Source organism: Xiphophorus maculatus, chromosome 17 (assembly GCF_002775205.1).
Source record: "Xiphophorus maculatus strain JP 163 A chromosome 17, X_maculatus-5.0-male, whole genome shotgun sequence".
NCBI classification, from domain to species: Eukaryota; Metazoa; Chordata; class Actinopteri; order Cyprinodontiformes; family Poeciliidae; genus Xiphophorus; species Xiphophorus maculatus.
In genome coordinates, this window is record NC_036459.1 from 11,565,974 (window position 1) to 11,585,823 (window position 19,850).

At 39.3% G+C, this 19,850-nt stretch overlaps 2 protein-coding genes across 10 annotated transcripts in view; one reads left to right on the plus strand and one right to left on the minus strand.

The window, feature by feature from the left end:
* Nucleotides 1-19,850, plus strand: part of pphln1 (periphilin 1) — a 72,455-nt gene that overhangs the window by 46,435 nt on the left and 6,170 nt on the right. For 2 of the 9 annotated variants that reach the window (XM_023350645.1, XM_023350644.1), the window contains exons 2-12: nt 5,057-5,100; nt 8,302-8,366; nt 8,529-8,741; nt 8,956-9,017; nt 9,758-9,874; nt 10,195-10,373; nt 10,916-10,999; nt 11,826-11,861; nt 13,517-13,594; nt 14,403-14,458; nt 19,612-19,749. In XM_023350645.1, the coding sequence (XP_023206413.1) occupies nt 5,100; nt 8,302-8,366; nt 8,529-8,741; nt 8,956-9,017; nt 9,758-9,874; nt 10,195-10,373; nt 10,916-10,999; nt 11,826-11,861; nt 13,517-13,594; nt 14,403-14,458; nt 19,612-19,749 (1,029 nt within the window). In that variant the 5' untranslated portion in view covers nt 5,057-5,099. Of the gene's footprint in view, nt 1-4,441; nt 4,518-5,056; nt 5,101-8,301; nt 8,367-8,528; nt 8,742-8,955; nt 9,018-9,757; nt 9,875-10,194; nt 10,374-10,915; nt 11,000-11,825; nt 11,862-13,516; nt 13,595-14,402; nt 14,459-19,611; nt 19,750-19,850 lie in introns of those variants that run through there. The other 7 variants (XM_023350643.1, XM_023350646.1, XM_023350647.1 and 4 more) reach the window with 7 other exon arrangements.
* On the minus strand, nt 1,389-4,456 carry zcrb1 (zinc finger CCHC-type and RNA binding motif containing 1). The gene is made up of 8 exons (XM_014468778.2): nt 4,329-4,456; nt 4,134-4,227; nt 3,982-4,010; nt 3,031-3,142; nt 2,808-2,915; nt 2,624-2,733; nt 2,416-2,491; nt 1,389-1,628 (listed from the first exon to the last, which is right to left on the minus strand). Exons 2-8 carry the CDS (start codon nt 4,215-4,217, stop codon nt 1,491-1,493), a joined length of 657 nt encoding a protein of 218 aa, XP_014324264.1. The 5' UTR covers nt 4,218-4,227; nt 4,329-4,456; the 3' UTR covers nt 1,389-1,490.

A 19,850-nucleotide genomic window follows, 5' to 3' on the forward strand; every position in this document is an offset into this window, starting at 1 on the left:
GTCAGAGAGAACTGGTTTGCAAATCGTGATATATCTTCAAATCTTATTTTAGGCAAATGTTTTAGAGACTGTGTAAACTCCATGCTCCGGTGATCTGTCTGATCAACATATGCTGTCAGATTTATACATATCTCTCTCTCTCTCTCTCTCTCTCTCTCTCTCTATATATATATATATATATATATATATATATATATATATATATATATATATTTATATATATATATATATATATATATATATATATATGAAATAGACAACTTTATCATTACTTACTATGTACACCGGAACTAAGGATACACAGCTTCGAGCCAAAACGGAAGTTGTGTGACGTCATGTGAAAAGGGTCTATTGTACCGGAAACGAGTTGCAGGTGCATCTACGTTGATAAGAATTTAATTAGTCGCATTATAACAGTTAAGCTCATATGTATTGCAAAATCACTGTGCACAGATTGATATGTTTCAATGTTGACGGTCAGCGCTTACAGAAAATTAAAACCCAAAATGTGAAATGTCTGCCTATGGTAAAATACGTCTCTTATATCCTTTCAATGCCTGGCTTTACTGCAACAATGAAGCATGGCATGGAGGAGATTGGGTTGATTTCCAACTTAAAATGCAGAATTTTCTTTCATCTGGAAACACTGGACAGCTAAACAATTCAGTCACTTTTCTCTTTAGATCAGATAAGATGTACAGTTATTACTGTTTGGTTATCCATGTCTGACTACCCGAATTTTGCCTTCCACTAAACTTTCCAACAAATGGCTACATGGGTGCACTCAGCACTCTAACTCGGTGCTTTATAAGAGTTTGCAGAATTAGTGGGTAATTCATATAGAAGTGAGACATAACATTTCTGCGCCCTTTTTCATTGGTTTTATGTAATACTCAAATTTTCTGAGAAAGTGATTTTTTTATTTTCTATGTATGTAATTTATGACAGGTGACAAAATAAACATTGATGGCACTCTGCATCTATAATCCATATTCAATAAATTAGAATACGAGTTGTTGGATTAAAAATGCCTTTTGAAAACAACCTTTAAGGTTTTACTTTTCATAAGCAAAATTCTTATTGGTGTGATGTATTAGTCTAATCTTAAATATAGTGTTTTCATTAGATATCCTCATGATTTAACAGAAATAAATAATTGAAAACTGAAAACATGTTCCACTTTCTTCTGAATTAAATTCTTAACCTTGCTCCTGTTTCAAGTTCTAAAACAACTGAGCTAATTTGCCAACTGAAAAGCATTGTAAAAAAATTTCTCCAGTCAGTTCAGCCAAAGTGTTAAGAAATATATCTTTCCTCCATTCCCCATATGAATTAAACTTTTAATTAGCACCCGCCCCACAGCAATAAATATGTACAGTACACACACATGAGCAAAGCTAATTTTATTAAGAAAATATTTGAAGAACATAAAACTCAACTTCACCAGAAAACAATTTGATAAATATGTATGCGGTTTAAAAGTCTATGTATTAGTCACTCAGTTCCTCCTCGTCACTGAAGTATGCACTCTTTTTAATCCTTGGTTTCTTAGAGTCTGAGGATGTCGAGACATTGTCCTCTTCCGCTTGCCTTTTCTTTTTCTTCTCCTCTTCCTCCCTGTGGGCTTGCTGGAGAGACGCCCCAGAAAGACAGTTTGTTAGTTGACATAAACTCTACCATATTAGACATACTGGAAAACAAAATGTGTCAAAAACATCTGAAACATCTACCACAGAGTAAACAGATTTTTATTATTTGTTCTGATGTTTCAGCTCATGAAGCTTACAAGACTCCTGGAAGACGCACTGATTGCAATTTTTCAGAGGGTCACTTTGGCCATTTGAGCAAATTGGCTCATAAAAAGTTGTAGAAATCTCCTTTCATCAATGGTTTTGTAATTCTTGCACCACATAAATGCTGGTATTCTCAAATCTTTGATTGGTGACTTTGTGGGAAGGTTCCAAACTTCCATAGGGCAATGTGATGTGATTTTTGGCATTTAAAGTTTTTGCTGTCTCTATATATAGTTTCCTTCTGAGGTTGACCAGTTCTTAGCACCATCAATCATTCCATCAACTCCAACTTTCTGAACAAAAGTATCAATCATGTTTCCCTGTAGGAACGATACTTTGAGGATGAGGCACAGTGTTAATTTTTCTACACCAATTGCTTGGTATGCAGGCCAGAAAGTTCAATTTTGGTCTAATCTGACCAGATAACCTTCTTCCACATGTTTGCCACATAGATTGTGGTAATCTGCAAATGGGACTTCTTAAAACTTTCTGTATATTTTTCGGTCTTTTTGCCACCCTTCCATTATGGCAAGATTTTAACTGAAGCGAATGTAGCAAGAGACTTCGGTTATACACATGGTAAATATAAATATGTTACACATACGGCAATGCTGAGAATTACCTGAAAAGCTATGGCTTGGCTTAAGCTATCCAGGGCAGGGTCTTCTCCTTCCTCTTCACTTTCTTCCTCTTCCTCACTAAAAGAAATGCATATATATATATATATATATATATATATATATATATATATATATATATATATATATATAATATCTATACCAAGTTATACAAAAAATACATTCTGTTATTCACTATAATACAGTTCCTACATATGCTCAGGTTGTTGAGCCCTTTTCTTCTTCTTCTTTTCTTTCTTTTTTGGTGGTTCCCTCTCTCCAAGCAGGTTTTTAGGACATGCATAGCTCAGATGTCCCGTTTCCTGTAATGCATAGATGGAATTTACAAAGGCCATTCCTACAAGTCTGCCTTTCCCAAAGTTGATTGTTCACTCACCCCACACTCGTAACATCTGGTCTTGTCCGTGTAGTTCCGTCTCCTTATAAACTCTGCTGCTCGCCCGTTGTCCACAGCGATACTGGCTTTAACTGTTCGGCCAAACAACTGGGTGGATAAAGAAATTTCCTTTATAACTAAAGTGAGACTTTAGTAAACATGCATTACAGAAACACTGACAGAAATCTGTAGTTTGTGCAAGTAGTCATTCAGTATTGCTTACCTGTTTGTTGTTCACTGCTCTTGCACAATTGTGAGCGGCTTCTCTGTCCAAGAAAAGGACAAACGCCACTCCTTTACTCTGTCGGGTGAATTTATCCTTCACTATTGTAACCCTAGAATAAACAGCACAGAAATTGTGAGCAGATTAAATGTTTTCTAATGCAACAAGCCAGACCTTTATGGAAAATCAATCCAACTTGAACTCAAGTATAGTTTGTTGGCTATAGACTAATATATTATAGACATTTTTTGTTTCTCTTTTGCTACAATTACGTAAATTGTGATGTATTCAAGCCAAACACCAACTTTATATTTTTTTCTAAAAGCGTTCAGGTGTAAATGCATCTGGTGACATCAAATAAGTAACAAAGGAGGTCAGGGAAGCCTGTATTAATCAAAATAACATCCAAGTTACTAAAAAACAACAACAACAAACAAAAAAAAAACACATGGTCATAATTTTTTAGTACTTCAGGGCTGCTGCATTGTTCATTACTCCCACCAAAATTGACCACATAAATAAATGAATAATGATTCCAATCCTGCTAGTTTGCCTCACCATGCATCCACTTTCAGAACAGCTTATGTACACAAGTACAAAAAATAAATATCTGACCACTTGGCAGTCAAAAAGAAAGACGCATAGAGATGAACAGACCAGGCTTTCATAGCCTATCCAATTTTTTGGTTTCTTTGAGGTGCCTTGTGTGTTGCAAGGCGTTTGGCTCCAAACCTATGGTACTACCAAGTGCAAGCAAAATATAATTATTATTAATTTGTTTTTATTCAGTATAGCTTTTTAAAAACTTTGCATTTGGTAAATTCATGCAGGAAAAATCTATATTCAAGTACCCAATATTTAATTTCAAATAAAAAGTTGAAATCAACATAGCATTTCAATTCATGTGAGGAATGGTTATAAAACAAAAATACAAAAAAAGGCAATACTTACTTTACGACTTTTCCATACTTTGTGAATAACTGCAATGACCCGAATATTGTATGTTAGTGTACAAAAACGGACATATTAGTTGATTAAAATAAGTAGATTTTAACTGTGCTAAGACTCTTTGCATAGAATGATTTTCAAAAAAGTCAGATTACCTTGTGCAGGTCGCTGTTTGTCAGAGAGAATGGTAGATTTGATACATAAACTGTGCTTTTGCTTGGAGCTAAACCCCCACTCATAGTGGACAGACTGTCGATGCAAAACAATAATAGTAAAAAAGAACATAACCACTTATAAATTTTGTTGTCATGTGGCTTTGTGTACGCAAGTGAGTTCAATGCAAGACTTACCTATGTGGATGTCACTAATAAATCGCAGTTTGGTTATGTCAAAACAAGAAAATGGTTGTGTTTCTAAATAACAAAGCTAACAGAAACCAAACGCCGCCTGCTCGTCGCAGCTTGATGACGCATTCGTTCTAATAAATACGTCTTGTGTAGCAACTCTGAAAGGCTAGGCTAGCTCAACGGCAATAAGAGGTGAGACTGTTTTGATATTTTCCGCTCAGAGGAATTGCTTTTTTACTTTGTTTTTAAAATACGGTTGGTTGTGCACGACCAGAAGTTCTGTAAATATTTGTTTTGGGTCATTTATGCGCTAGTGACTGAAAGCTAACCTGCACTTACGTCAAACAAAACGTGCGAATGTTTGCTGCACAGACGGGTTAGCCGAGTTAGCTCTTCTTTCTTTCTTTTTTTTTTTTATCCTGCATTGAGTTGGTGTATTTAATACATTAAAACCAACAGTGTTGTGATAATAAATGGCTGTCGAAGCCAACAGAGCAAAGGCGAGGATATTCCAGGACAACAAGCCCAAACGAAATCGGTCAAGTCAAACAGAAACTAGTTGTTTTTGTGTGGTAAAATAACATTTTATAAGCTTGACACTGAATTATCTTGCGTTCATGCTTTTGGTTGTGTTATACATCTTATGTTTTTGTGTTCACATAAAGATGTGTACATGCTTTCTTCAGAAATGTTTAGCTATTCTATTTATGCAATTGAAAATCTCTCCACAGATTGATTGGAGGTCGTATTTCCCGAAAAGCAACAAACTTGAAAAGTAAGTAACCAGCCAAGCCTTTATAGTAGAGGCACCATTTAAGGGACAAGTAAACAAAACAAGGGCTGCATTTCACCATCCCTGTTTTCTCTCATTTTATCACAATACTACTACAAACTTGTACACATGTAAATTCTACTTTATGTATTGTGGAGCAGGCTAGGGAATCTGGTAACAGTAAAACTATAGGTGGTGGTGTTGTAATAAAGTTCTGTATTTTGTCACATCATTCAGAAAGTATAACTCATAAGTTATATGGATTGAATACACATTGTACTTTTGATGATTATGGCAAACTGATGGTGAAAGTAAATGTTATGTTGGAAGATTAGAATATTGTGGAGAAGTTAAATCAGTCGGTCAAGTTTGTTTTCAGATTATTTTCAGCAGCAGTGCGGTTCAAGGTGCTTTGCATGCAAAAAACAGAAAGTGATAAAGAAAACACCATGCCGTCAACAATTGAACAAGCATTGCGTTTTGAGGCGTGCCATCATCAAAATGATACAAATCAAATATGTTGGTCAGTGCTTTGTTTATTATGGTTCAAAAGCAACTTTAAACAAGTGGGTTTTTAGGCTCGATTTAAAGGAACTTCAGTTTATAGAGTAGAATAGAATAGAAGTACTTTATTCATCCCAGCAGGGAAATTACTTTGCAGTTACAACATAGAGACAAGACACAATAAAATTGGAAAAAATTGGACTGATTAGTGCAGAACAATGATTTAGCTTTTATTGTACAGTGAGATGGCATGTGGCAGGAAGGATTTCCTGTATCTGTCCCTACGACAGCGGAGCTGGAGCAGCCTATGTGAGAAGGTGCTCCGCTGTCTGTCCACTATGTGGTGGAGAGGGTGCTGTTTATTGTCCATCATAGACAGAACCTTCTTCAGTGTCCTCCTCTCCACCACAGTTTCCAGGGACTCCAGCCTTAATCCCAGTACAGAGCCAGCTTTCCTGATGATTTTGTCTAGTCTATTAGAGTCGCTGGCTCTGATGCTGCTTCCCCAACACACAGCAGCAAAGAAGATGGCACCGGCAACAACACTGTGATAAAAGGTCTCCAACATCTTGCTGCACACATTGAAGGATCTCAGCTTCCTTAAAAAAATAGAGTCTGCTCATCCCCTTCCTGCACACAGCGTCAGTGTTAGATGTCCAGTCTTTTGCCGATTACAGCTCCCAGGTATTTGTAATCCTCCACCACTTCCCCTTTGATCTTTAGTGGCCGTGAAGGTGTCTTCTGCCTTCTGAAGTCAATCACCATCTCTCTGGTCTTACTAATGTTGAGCCTCAGGTGATTCTGCTCAGACCACTCCACAAAGCTGTCCACCAGTGTCCTGTACTCCCCCTTCCCTCCATCCCCTATACACCCGACAACCGCTGTCATCAGAAAACTTCTGTAGGTGACATGACTCAGAGTTGTACTGGAAATCAGTGGTGTACAGGGTGAAGAGAAAGGGAGAAAGCACAGTTCCCTGTGGAGCTCCTACGTCACTGACCATCACATCAGACAGGACACTGCCCAGACGGACAAACTGTGGCCTGCCTGTCAAGTAGTCAGTTACGCAGGAGATCACTGAGTCGTTGACACCCATCCTCCGCAGCTTCTCACCCAGTAGCAGAGGCTGGATGGTGTTGAAGGCACTGGAGAAATCAAAGAATGTGATTCTCGCAGTGTCTCCTCCACCATCCAGGTGCGAAAATGCTCGTTGCAGCAGGAAAATGACGGCATCGTCAACTCCTAAGTGGGGCTGGTAGGCAAATTGCAGGGGTTCTAGAAACGTACTCACCCGAGGCCTCAGCTGGGCCAGGACCAGTCTCTCCATGACTTTCATCACATGAGATGTGAGAGTTGTTTTGCAGTTTTCTGGAAGCTTGTTCCAGATTTGTGGTGCTTACGATCTGAATGCTGCTTCTCCGTGTTTGGTTCTGGTTCTGGAGATGCAGAGCAGTCCAGAACCAGAAGACCCTGGTGGTCTGGAAGGTTGATATATCAAGAGCAAATCTTGAATGCACTGTGGCGCTAAGCCTTTTAGCGATTTATAAAGTAACAAAAGTGTTTTAAAGTCTATTTAAAATGAATCATTTGTCGACTCTATATTAGAAACTCATCTCATATCCTAATCTAATTTAATTTACTCAAAATGCCTGCAAACATTTTCTGATGGTCTCAGTGTGGGTTAGGAGGCTACACAAACATGAGGGAGAGTGCTGACTTGACAGGTATCCAGAAGATTGGCTGTGGCACCGTGTACAAGGAGGGTAAGCCACAAAAAGTCATAGCTAAAGAAGTTGGTTGTTCAGAGTGCTGTATCCAAGTATATTCATAGAAAGTTGAGTGGAAGGAAAGAGTGGAGATGATGGTCAAGCAAAATTCATTCTAGTGTTTGTGGAGCTTCAGAAGGCGTGAACTTAGGCTGGAGTCGGCACATCAAGAGCCACTACACATCGATGAAAGCTCACTTTCTTTGTGTGAAGTAGCATCTAAACCAGATATGAAGCATGTTCACTGGGATTTGGAAATAAAGAACTGAATTGCTCCGTGGTTCAAAATAGGGTTAAAATAAATCAGCATTTAACTTGCAAATCAAAGTCTCAGAGTCTGGAGAACAAGTAGACAGAGAATCCACATTGCTTGAAATCCAGAGTGGGGTTTCCACAGTCGGTTATTGGGGTTGCCATTCAGTCTGCTGGTGTTAGTCCGCTGTTTTCTAAAGTCCAGTCAATGCAGTCAATTACCAAGAAGTGTTAATGTTTCTAGGGTTGACCAGCTCCATGGAGATGCTGACTTGCCATTCCCTACCGGCAGTGGTAGGGAATGGCACCTGAAGCTGGTCTGACCTGAACCTCATAGTTTGAGGTATCTTCAAGAGGAATATAAGAGGCATCAAGTCAACAAGGCAAATGATCTGAAGGATGATTTCAAAGCAACCTGGGCTCCTGTGACACTTCAGCAGAACCACAGGCTGATCACCTCGCCACTGATGCAGTAAATGATCATTTTTCGCTTGTCTTAAGTAATGTCCTAATTTTCGGAGCTGCTGATTTATTTTTATTATTATTTTCATTATCTCTAAGCCATCATCATCAAAATTACAAGAATTAAAAGCCTGGCATATTTCACTCTGTTGCACATGTATATAATGCAAGTTTCCCTTCTGAAATGATGCGATGTCTTTATATTATTGTTCTTTCACAGTGACATACAGAAGAGACAGAAGTATACGGGAGGTGTATGAAGACCGCTTTATGCAAGAAAGGCCAGTAAGTGTGTAGAGGCTTACTTTTTTAAATTTTTTGCCCTTGTCATTCGGAGCACAAGTTGCAAGCTTTGTTTATGCCAACAAAACCATTTTTTAGACAACAAAAGATGCACTTTTTTTTTTTTTCCTCCCAAGAATTCTTACTTTCCACGCTTCTGCGTAGGGTCCGTATCCAAGGGCAGCCGGAGCCATCGAGAGGAGAGGCCCGTTTGGCAGACCGGAGGATGAGTACGGTCGAGGCGGGTATGAATACGAAGGAGGTCCCCGTTTTTACCCGAATGGAGGCGGCCCTCGAGGTTTCCATGACGATCAGAGGGGCTACCAAGTGGAGGGCCACCACTTTCCTGAGCGCAGAGCAATCCCACCAGCACGAAGGGTATATATAAAACGATCCCTTTGTTAGTTCTTTTTTGCATACATTTATCATGTTTGCTTTGATAAAATGTCACATTATTGAAGTTGACGTTCTTTATGTGCAATCGTTCTACCCTTCAAGTATTGATGAAAGTTAAATTGCATACAAAGAAGACCTTAATCTACTGCATTTTTTTTTTTCGTTATTTGTATTTTTCACAAAAAAAAAATTGTAGGAAGACTTTCCCTACAGAGTACCGAGAGAAGACCCTCATGCGGGACGATCCTTGGAGTTTGGGTAATTATTTCTCTTTTAGTCTTTTTGTTAAAGTCTAAGGTTGTTTGCCAAGATTTCATGCACTACCCTGCCTTTTTTGTATTTCTTGGAGTATTGCACAAAATGACACGGTGAACACATTTAGTAAATTTTCCATCTAAAAACCTCATTTCTGTACCACAATGATGAGTTAGTCATGAATACCAATGCTTTAATATTTCATTGATCATCCATTATTACACATTGCCTCACATAATGGTCATATGATTTAGGTAACTTTAGTTTGGTGTTAAAGAAACTAAAAGTCCTTCAATTGATCTTCAATTTATCCAAGATCAAGTTGCTAAGGGCAACAGGAACAGGAGAGAACCCCAAACATTCCTTTCAGCCTTCAGCACTTTTCTATAAATAAGTTATTTGTATTTTCTACCCTTAGTTTTTAACCGCAACAGCTTCTATTATATTTTTAATAAAAAAATATATGTATATACTTTGTAATAACAGAAAAGATAAAAAAAAAAGTACAAGTGAATGAACTGGCAATGCAGAAAAACTGTTTGAGTTGTTCCTCAAACTGCATACAATTTTAATGCTGCTGCAAATCATTTACTAATATTCAGTAAAATTGACTAGTTAAAACAAGTCAGGATATAAATCCAGACTTGTTTTGTATATTTCATTTCAAAAATCATCTTAGAGTTTTGCAACCATTTATCAGTGTTTTTATTCATTCATGTAATTAATTTTTTTTCTCCCCTCAGTGCTCGTGCACCTCCACCTCCCAGTGTGAGAAGCCAGGGCGTTTATCCAGCTGCCAGATCGCTGCCAGAAAGCGGGGAAGACACATTAGTGCAAGCCATCCGCAACCTGGACAGAGGGTATGAAAAGGACTTGCTGATCACCGACCTGGGAATCCGTTTCTTTGCACTGTCTCAAGCTAATGTTAGAAAGTCATTAGAGGCTGAAGATGCAACATATAGGATAGATAAGTCAATATTTTCATCCAAAATGAAGTTCAGTACATCATAGTGAACGCTAGATGGCGACTTTGCACTGCTTTTTAGAATAAATGGAACCGTGAACAGAAGTTGTGGCAAATTACTGGATCTGACATCAAATGAGAACAATTTTCCAGTTTCCACTTGAAATGTTGGAATACGACAAACGTGAGACCAATTCATGTCTCTCATCTTTCCAGGGAGGAAAGGGATCCTTACAGGAGGAAGGCGGCCCTGTTTCCTCCCCTAAGAGAACGCTCCCCTGTCCGCCGCGAGGTGGCCCGCTCCCCTCACAGTCGCTCTGGCTCCAGCGTGAGCAGCAGAGGCTACTCGCCAGACAGGGCAAAGAACCTGCCTTTTTCCACACAGCAAGGCAAGAGTATGTACAAAACATGCATTATTTTTTTATATTTCAAAGCTTTTTGAAATCAGGGTTATAAATAGCTTGATGAGCCATTTAACATTTTAATATTTTACAACAACAGTTTGTTGGGGGTATTTTGTGATGAACCAAAACTTAAGTAGTTTCTTACTGTGACAAGTAAAGAAAATTCAACATTGTTTTCAGATTTTATTTCAATTTCTTCGTAAATGTATTGAAAACTGAGATTTCCTTTCTACTTCGCAGTAATTTATTACTTTGCTGTGATGTTTTGTTCTCTGGACTTCAAGCTACTAAATATTTAGTTATTGGACCAAGTCCTGCAAGAAATCCATTCAACATAAGCATGTCAAGCATTTTTCATTAGAGATCAAATTACTTTTTCAGAAAGATTGAATACATGTAGGCATCGTTCAACAGAAACAAAACAAAAACAAACGTTTTGTCAAAAAATGTGCAGCCATTGTTTTCCATTTCTTTTGTTTGCCTTACCCCATTCTGTCTCTTTGACTGACAATCTGGCTGATTGGCTTTTCCAGATTTGGACGGTCCAGAGAGTCACACAGGTGTTTCTGAGCACCTGTGGGGGGGGCTCTTTCCTCAGAGCGGACATGACATTTTGGGTCTGTACACCAACTCACGTGAGCGAGCTTGGACCTGGGTGATGTCCATTTTTTGCATCCTTATCGTGCACAAAACATGACGAGGATTGCAGCAAAGATAAAAGGATTAAAAGGCTTTCTGGAATCGGGACATTTACTGTAAACATTTAAAGTTAAGACGCGAGCCCAGAAACTTCAGCTGTTTTTCACTCTAGTCTATTTTTCACCCAGGTCTTAAGCAAGTTATCTCATGAGTTTTAAATATACAATAACCTAGTGGGGGTAATCATTAATTAGAACAAGGAAGTCACCTCATCTTGTTGTTGTGAGGTACATTAGCACATTTCATTGTTCCTACTCATTGACTGTCACTGTTACAGTAGTTTTAATTATAGTAGAATTAGATTTTTTTTTAAATTTTCTTTTTTGACAAAATTCTCACATTTTACCCACTGACAGATCTAATGTAAAGACATGAAAGTGCTAATGTATCTCTTTATGTGCTGCATGATTTATTTCTTTTTTTTGTTGCCTTCAAACCTTTAACTTTCCAATTTGCTCTGAGAGCTGGTGCTATCCTGTGCTTTCCATCTCACCTTGAGCTTTTCTCCTGTAAAATAGGTATTTTGATTAGTATAGGTGCTTTCTTTACATTGCAGAACAATAATGGTGTGTTTTGGTAATGATTTAACTGGTAGGGGGTGCATGATAAAATGGCCTTAAGGCGGAGAAACGTGACTAAACCTTCCATTAAAGGGACCGGGTCATAGTTTTGTGTTTTTTTTTATGTTGGGTTCCCCAAGTATCGTTCTCGGCTTAGTGATTTTACGGTTTGGTCTTCCTGCAGGGTATGAAGAAACTTATACTGAGTCCAAGATTATTGGTAAGTGAAGTTCAGTCTAGTTGTTGGTGACCAACTTGACCTGGACTTTTATTAAAAGTATTACTGATGTAAAATGCAAATGCAAGAAATCCCAGTTTAGCAGTTTAACACTAGAATGGCTAGAGTTAGTCCACTTTGACGTATACCTATATCGGCTTCGATAGTCCAACTGGCCTGAAGGATTTTATCTAGCAGGTGCTTTTGTTCAGTAAATAGGGCCATTACCTTATCAGTACCCTGGTAATGGCCTCAACGCATCTCACAGTTGCACAATAGACTTAGACTTCGACTTCGACTTAGACTGACTTTGTTGTCATTTTCAATGCACAGGGTGTATAAAGAACGAAATTTCGTTGCATACGGCTCAGGATAATGTTTGAAGTTCCAATGTTGTGAGTAAAATAAAAGTCTGATGGCAAGTAGGAAAAAGCTGTTTCGGAACCAGGTGGGCCTGCACCGGATGCTGCAGAACCTCTTTCCAGAGGGCAGCAGGGAGAACAGTCCATGGTGGGGGTATGAGGGGTCACTGATGATGTTTCGGCCTCAGGACACGCATCCTGCATCGATGGTTGACCTGACACTTCGCCCTTTTGCCTGAGCTGGGTGTGGAAGGTTGTTGCCGAAGCAGTTTCTCCTTGTGTGCCTTCTTCTCACTCACATGAGAGTTACCGAACTCTTTTGCAAGCTCAACCAGGAAGTCCACCCGTCTCTCCTGCACCCCAATGCATGCCTGATAAAGCACATGTGCATTCAGTGCTGCCATGTCAATCATGTTTGCCAGGTTTGCTGACCAGCTGTCACATAGTGATGGAACCTTGGTCACCCCCCGCAAGATTATGACTGAAATAAATGCCATTAGTTCTTGTGAACTAAATAGGTGAAGCAGTCACCTATTTATCCTCCACAGCACAAAAGGCTGCATGCAAATTTGCATGTGCAAAGTCTCCCAGATTTCTTTTGCTTACACTTTTTGCATGATTTTTTTGAGGTGGATCAACACAATTAATTTGGTTAGTTTATTTCTAAACTGTCATGTTATACCCTCTTAGCTTTATTTCAAAGAGAAACATTACTAATTTCTTTTAGAAAAACCTTTGCATATTTTTTGAAACAGATTCTATGTTTTGCAAACTCTATGTACATTTGGCAAAATGACCTGGATAATGCAGCACAACATCATGGATCAGCTGCAAAAGGTCACATCTCTCCAAAAACACTTCATGTATGCTTCAAAACTAAACTGAAGAGCATTACCTACAGGAGACCTGATCTCCTGCTGGTATCATAGATACCCACCCCCAACATGGACTATTCACATTCCTACCTTCTGGCCTGACGGTCAACGACCACATTTACAATTGAAGAAGGGATGCTAATTTGAGCCATCAGAGTCGTCAGGGTGGACTCCGGCCTTTTGGCCCTGCTGAGCCGATATGGGAAGGACTCGAAAACTGTATCATCCTAGTGTTTTAATTCTGCTTTCTCAATTCTTTATTGTTTGAGGTTAGAGGATATGGCTCCAGGGCCGTGCAACCTCGGAACTTCTCCACGTTTTATTTTACAGATACACGAATCCCATATATCTCATTGGGATTTTTTTGTGCTAGACAAACACAAAGTCTCCTATGATTGCCCTGTACTTTACTCCATCCTAGTTCAAGCTTCACTGACCCGAGAAGCATCACCACATCTCAATGCTGCCACCGCCTTGTTTCACAGCTACTGTGTTCGAGGTGCGTTGCATCCACCACAGATGGTTTTAAATGCATGTCACACAGTTCAAATTCCTCTGACCAGAACATTGTCCATCACATGTTTCTTGTCCTCTACAAAAAAGGGCAAAAACTCTGAAAGAATGCAACTGTTCTTGCAAAAGGACTTGTTGGAAAGAAAGCATAAATAAAATAAAATACACATTTCTTTTTGTCCCAAAATATTTCTGTAATCAGTCGTACTAATTCTAAAAAGTAAAAATGCGGTTTCCAGTACAAATGAATGGAAAACAAAAAGGTTAAGTCCGAGTAACTTGAGTTGACAGAAAGCGTTTCTAATGTGTCCTGCAGGAAGCCCCTCTCCTCGTTTCTGTCCTCCCGTCTATCAGGGCTCGTAAAGATGCCACCAGCTCACGCTCAGGGGAAGTAGTGGGAAGAGGGTGAAGAGTGCCTGATGGATATTCCTGAAGCCGGTGTTTCCACTGGCGTATTTTTATGTTTCTTTTCTGGGCGCCTAGGGTTTACCTTAGTTTTTTAATTGACCCAGAAAACTTAAACAATTTAAATGGGAGAAAAGAAAGAAAAACCATATTAAAGAGCTCGACTGGTGACCACACTTAACGAATTGCTGTGTTTTAGCTACGAAAGCTACACGCCTTTTTCTTGTTCTCCAGTTCCGTCGTAGAATCCCAGCTTCTCATCACTTTTTTTTCAACCCCTTCCCTGAATCTCCTTTTTCTGGTGGATAATGTTTCATGTTTGCTGCCGTTTTAAAGCTCAGTGTATCAGCCCTTTGTCCTCTTTCTTCTTTGTTTTCCTAAAATTACAGACAAAATTCCTGGCTTGTCACGAGAAGGCTCCCCACAGAGTGCGACATCAAACAAGGTGAGCCACAAAGAAACGTCTGCTTAAATTTAAGGATATTTCGAGCATAAGAGCATAAGAACCCTTTGTGTTTTTAACAAACAACCAACTTGGGCTTAAATTTGCTCATGCAAAACAACTTTATTACTCGGTCGCCCTGCTCTCTGCCTTCGACGCCTTCCAGCAGGGTGCATCTGGAACTTCTTAAATCCCATCCTCGCTGTAAGCGTTCAGTCCCACCGAAGCATGCTAATGGCTTTTAAAGCAGCGTTCAGCCGCAGCATAAAAAGCCATCAGGCCTGCACTGTTTATCTGTGGTATAAGCAGACTTCAGTCAGATGGACTGATAATGGTAAAGGAAAGTGGCTCAAGTGTTGACCAAGTTTTTAAAAACTACTTTTAGTGTACAGCTCCTGCCCAAATTGTAAATAGTAGTTTGTTTTGCTCATGTCATCCATCTTCAGCTGCGCAGAGGAGGGTAAATAAGATCAGATGTGATTGTGATTAGGGATCTGTGTGTGTGTGTGTGTGTGTGTGTGTGTGTGTGTGTGCGCAGCAGAGGCCACCCAGAAGCAAGGGGTTAAGTCAGTAGCCCGAGTCATAACTTTATCACATGATCTTGACCGCAAAGACAGCGGAGTCCCAACAGAACTCATTAAGATGTGTTTATGCTGTTTACACTGAACAATCGTTTCCTTATTCAGATCAAGAGTGTCTGTTGGACGTTTAATTTTTTTTTTTTGAGACGTCGATGTGCAACACGAGTCTCGTAAGCAGCGTTCGGACTTGAATTTGAGAGGCTTCTGTATTTTACGCCTCATTCAGATCTTGAGCAAAAATGTAAATGCTCTGAAAGATTTGCTTGTTAATCACTTCAGTGTTTATTCCTGTAAGTTACATAGGTTGTTCAGTGTTAGAATTGAACGGTTTTTGCTACCAAAATGTTATTCTGTGAATCAATATTGGTCTTCTGTTTTTTTTTAGGAGTACTTGACTTTTATTTTTAACCAAATTAGAAAGAAATTAAAATACTTGTACAAAAGCTACTTCTGAAAATACTTGTACACAGAATTTACTGCATAAATTCTGTGTACAAGTATTTTCAGAAGTAGCTTTTGCTGAAATTGTCTGGTTGACGAACAGAAATTGGCATATGACGAAAGTGTGATGTGCATTTATGTTAAGCCCACTTTACTTGCATACCACTAAATAAAATTAGCAACTATAAGCTTCAGTATAATTTAATCTCTGCAGATCCAGTTCTTTACAGGGTTTCGGAGGCTTGTTAGAGAACATTAGTGAACTAACGGCATCATGGGTCAGAGAAACCAGTGAAGGTTAAAGCAAGGTTAAATTCTACAACATTATCTCAAGTTGTATACATTGTAAAATCTCTCGTTATCCCAAAATGAAAATGGTACGGCACAACTGCAAACCTACACTGACAAGGCCGGGCAATGAGAACATGATTCAGAAAAGCAGCCAAGAAGTTCATGTTTAAAACTGCAGAGATGAACAGCTCAAGTGGGAAAATCTGTTGACCAATAACGATATGTGAAAGAATTTTATGCGCATAAGAGCTCAAACTATTCCATTTACTGTTTGCATCCCACCCTGATCTTCTCCTTGTAGTTTTTGTAGTGGAAATTTTAGCAAAACACTGTAAAAGAATACTGTTCTAAAATGAAATGCAATTATTCAGAGAGGAAAACTTTTGTGTAATTGTGCTTCATCTCAAAAAGAAGTGCATTTTTTCAGCGTTCCCAACTACGTTGACTCTAACAGAGTATTGTTAATGGGTTATGAACAACGTGTAGATGGTTTAAATGTCTGCATCGCTAGATTAACAGAATTATAAATGTTTCAAACATCTCAATTAAACAGTATTCCATGTACGGTAGAAGAAAACAAAAAAATCCTTCCATAGGTTAAAAAAAACCACACATCTGCAATGGGGACCCATACTGGTTGGCCTTTAGTCATTTAATTTCATTTTGACGTTCCGAAAACGTTATCCCAAACTGCTTTTGTAGCGCCGACCTCATTTCTCTAAAGTGAAGCTGAGAGCAGTTGACTTGTAGCATTTTACAAGTCTGTGGTGAGTTTACTTTAATCAAAAATCCAATGAAACGGGCCGGCTATATTATGGTCACAACGGTGTTGTGGTTTCAGTGAACCAGTTCAGGAGAGGTCTGGTCTACCACAGCCACAATCAAAAGCTGCTTTTTAATTTTTGGGACAAAGAGAGAGAGTTTTAAAAACTGAGAGGACTGTGTGCGTTTTGCAAGAATATATTTAGTTGGAAGTATAAAAGAAAAAGCACAAACAGTTGGGTAACAAAGGAGTTGTTGCAAAATACAAACATGCCTCTGTCTGACGCATGTCCTGTTCAATCAATGCTGTGATAAAAGTTTGTTACTGTCCCACCTCTCCACACACACGCACATACACGCCGTTCTGCTGGGTTTGATCTGTTCCTGGGGCACATGCCCATAACCTTGGCCGAGATGAAAGCCTTTTGCTGTGCACATTCAGTAAAGCTTGTTCTAATAGACTGGGTCACTGCCTGCTGTGGCCGTTCTACACACACACACGCACACGCCGACATACTCACACATAGGCAGGCTTTCTGGAGCCATCTCTGACTGAAGAGGAGGGTAACTATAGAGCAGCTCCACCTCTGGCTGTGAGCCAGGGTGGTCTATGGGTGGAGAGCTGGATTTGGAACAAAGGAAAGGTCACCAGGAGGTTCATCTCTGCACAAAAATCCTCTTTGTTGCCATTTCATATTTGGCCACGTAAAATAACAAGATACTTGGATTCTTGCATCTTGCAGAAGTATTCTTAACCTTTGAACTTTTTTTTTTTTATTTCACAATCACAAATGAACTTCAGTGCTATTTTTTGGGGTAGGCCAATGGAAATCTGTGCAGACATACGAAGGTGAATGAAATAAATGAACCACAACAATAAATAGAAATAAAGAACTGAACTGCCGTGTGCGTTTCTGTTTAGCCACCCCGAGTCAGTTATTTGTATAACCACCTTTTCTGCAATTAAAGCTGCAAGTCTTACAGGGTAACTCTGTCAGTTTTGCCCATTTTTGAAATCTTTGTTGGTTCTTTGTTGTAAGATATCTCTAGCCGAGTCCGACCGGATAGAGAGAGTCTGAACCCGTGTTCAGAGATTTCCACAGATTCCATCATGTTTCATGGTGGGGAAGCTGTGTTCAGGCTGAAGGTTTGTGCTCTAATATGATCAGTGCTGCTATTTTCCACGGCAAACTCTAAACAGGATTTCTTACCGCTTATTTTTCCAACAATGGTTTCTCTGGACGTTTAGTTTGTTCCATTGCCAAATTCTCCCGCATTTTCTCCCGACCTCTTTGCTGCTCATCTGATTTATGCTCCCCTTGTCTGGTTTAGGTGGGCGGCCTCGTCTTGGTGGGTTTAGAGTTGTGCCATATTCTGTCCGTTTTTGGGAGATGGATTGATTCTGTGTGACATGTTCAAAGCCGAGGGTATTGTTTCATAACCAAACCCTGCGTTGAACTTCACCGCAGTGGTATCCCTGATTTGTCTGCTGCGTTTTTTCTTCTTCATGACAATGTTTGTTCACTAATGTCTTCTGAAAAGCCTCTGAGGCCTTCACAGAATGTCTCCGTTTCTACTGAGATTAAATTAACAGGACTTCGAAAAGCAGTGCTGAATAGGTTGCTCTGGATTTTATTTCGGGGTATTTGAGTAAAGGGGGCTGAAAACAAAATGCCACTTTTAAAAAAAAAAAAGTGTATCTGTTTGTTTTCACTTCACAACTACTTCATGTTGATCTTTCACATAAAACTCCTAGAAAATTGAAGGAAGTTGGTGGTTAAAATTGGGGAAAGGTTTGTTTCTACATTTGCGAGGTATCATATGCTTTTTCTGTTTCATTTTTGATATATGTAGCAATAGCTTCTTCATTGTAGCAATTATTCCTACAATATCAACTTATTGTAAAGTACTACTTTCTCAGTCGGTACTAGTGCTTGGAGAGTTTGGAAAATCCCTGGCAATGGCGACAGTACATCTCCGATGAATGCAAACTGTTACAACATTGGAAACATAAATCTTAATTCAGTTTTAGACCATGCAGGCATTTATGTTTGTCTAGAAAAGTAAGCTAAAAATATGTTGGAATGAAAATGTCTTTTTGCTCTTATGTGTTTTTTGTTGCCCGTGACATATACTCTAAAAATGACCACATTCACGTTATTCCCCATATGTGGAAAAAATAAGCTTTGACTTGAGAGCAAAGCTAGTTGAGCTTTGTTTTCCAGCCACTTAAAATAAGGCTCTGTTATGGTTGCTTTCATTATTAACTCGAGCAAAGAAGGCCGGAGCCTGACAAATGTGATCTTTCATACGTGCACAAGCGTGTACGCAGGACTTCTCCCTGGAGCTACGCTCGGCAATGACTAGGAAGGAATAATTGGATGATTCCTTATGAGTTGTGCTTTTCATTTTTAGACCGCAGCCGGACTTGATGCTCCGTCGCTTGTAATGTCTTTACTCGAACTTCTAGGAATGAACGATGACTTGGTCCGTTGCCCGTTTCCCCTGGATGAATGAGCGAACTTTAGTCCTGGTTGGGCAGTTCTGCTCCTTGCCCGTCAAACTCTCGTAGAATCAGGAAATGAGCAGGAATGCGTCCCAATTTACGCACAATTTCCAGTCTGCTCAATGGAAGGCTTGATTTTGTTGCGAAGCTTCCCAATTTCTGAAGTTCCTGTCCAAAACCGGACAAGTCGATGAGTAGAAACCGCTCGAGTATTATTAGATTAGCGTTGATACATAATGAAAACATCAACAGGAATCCTAACGTTCCCTTTTGCTTTTCTTTGTAGATGTAGTTCAAAGTTGAGCTTACTCATTTGTCATAAGTGACTCCGACTTTTCATGTAGGAAAAACTGCTGTAGAGCTAAGTTTGACCTTTTTACTACATTTACTTCGACTTCCTATAAAAGAAGCAACAGTAGGTCAGGTCATGGTGATCCACTGATGCTGGGCTTCAGGTTACTGACCCACATTCCAAGTCTTCCTTTGGTTCAAAGTCACTCTTAATCTGCTTTTCAGTTTCTTAGCTTCCTTTATAGCCAGGATTCACATAAAGCTCTCTTCTCCTCTCCCTACAGGAGGAAAGTAATCCTCCAGAGGCAGAAAAGGAGGAACCAATCGTGGCCCCGGTCACTGAAGACAGCAAAAAGTCTACAGAGAACCTAGAAGAGAGGCGAACCATGGCCATCGCAGCCAAAGCCAAGGAGATAGAAAAGGTACCCATAGTGCAATGAATCTACTTAGAACTAGTGATCTGCCATTTTTAAATGTCATAGTTTAATTTATTGTACTACACTAGAAAGGTGCTGAGATGGAA

Coding starts and splice junctions, on each gene's coding strand:
- zcrb1 (XM_014468778.2), bottom strand. CDS start 4,217: ATGAGTGGGGGTTTAGCTCCAAGCAAAAGCACAGTTTATGTATCAAAT. Junction 3,143..3,981: donor AAGTATGGAAAAGTCGTAAA/GTAAGTATTGCC, acceptor TGTTTATTCTAG/GGTTACAATAGTGAAGGATA. Junction 2,734..2,807: donor CCAGATGTTACGAGTGTGGG/GTGAGTGAACAA, acceptor TATGCATTACAG/GAAACGGGACATCTGAGCTA.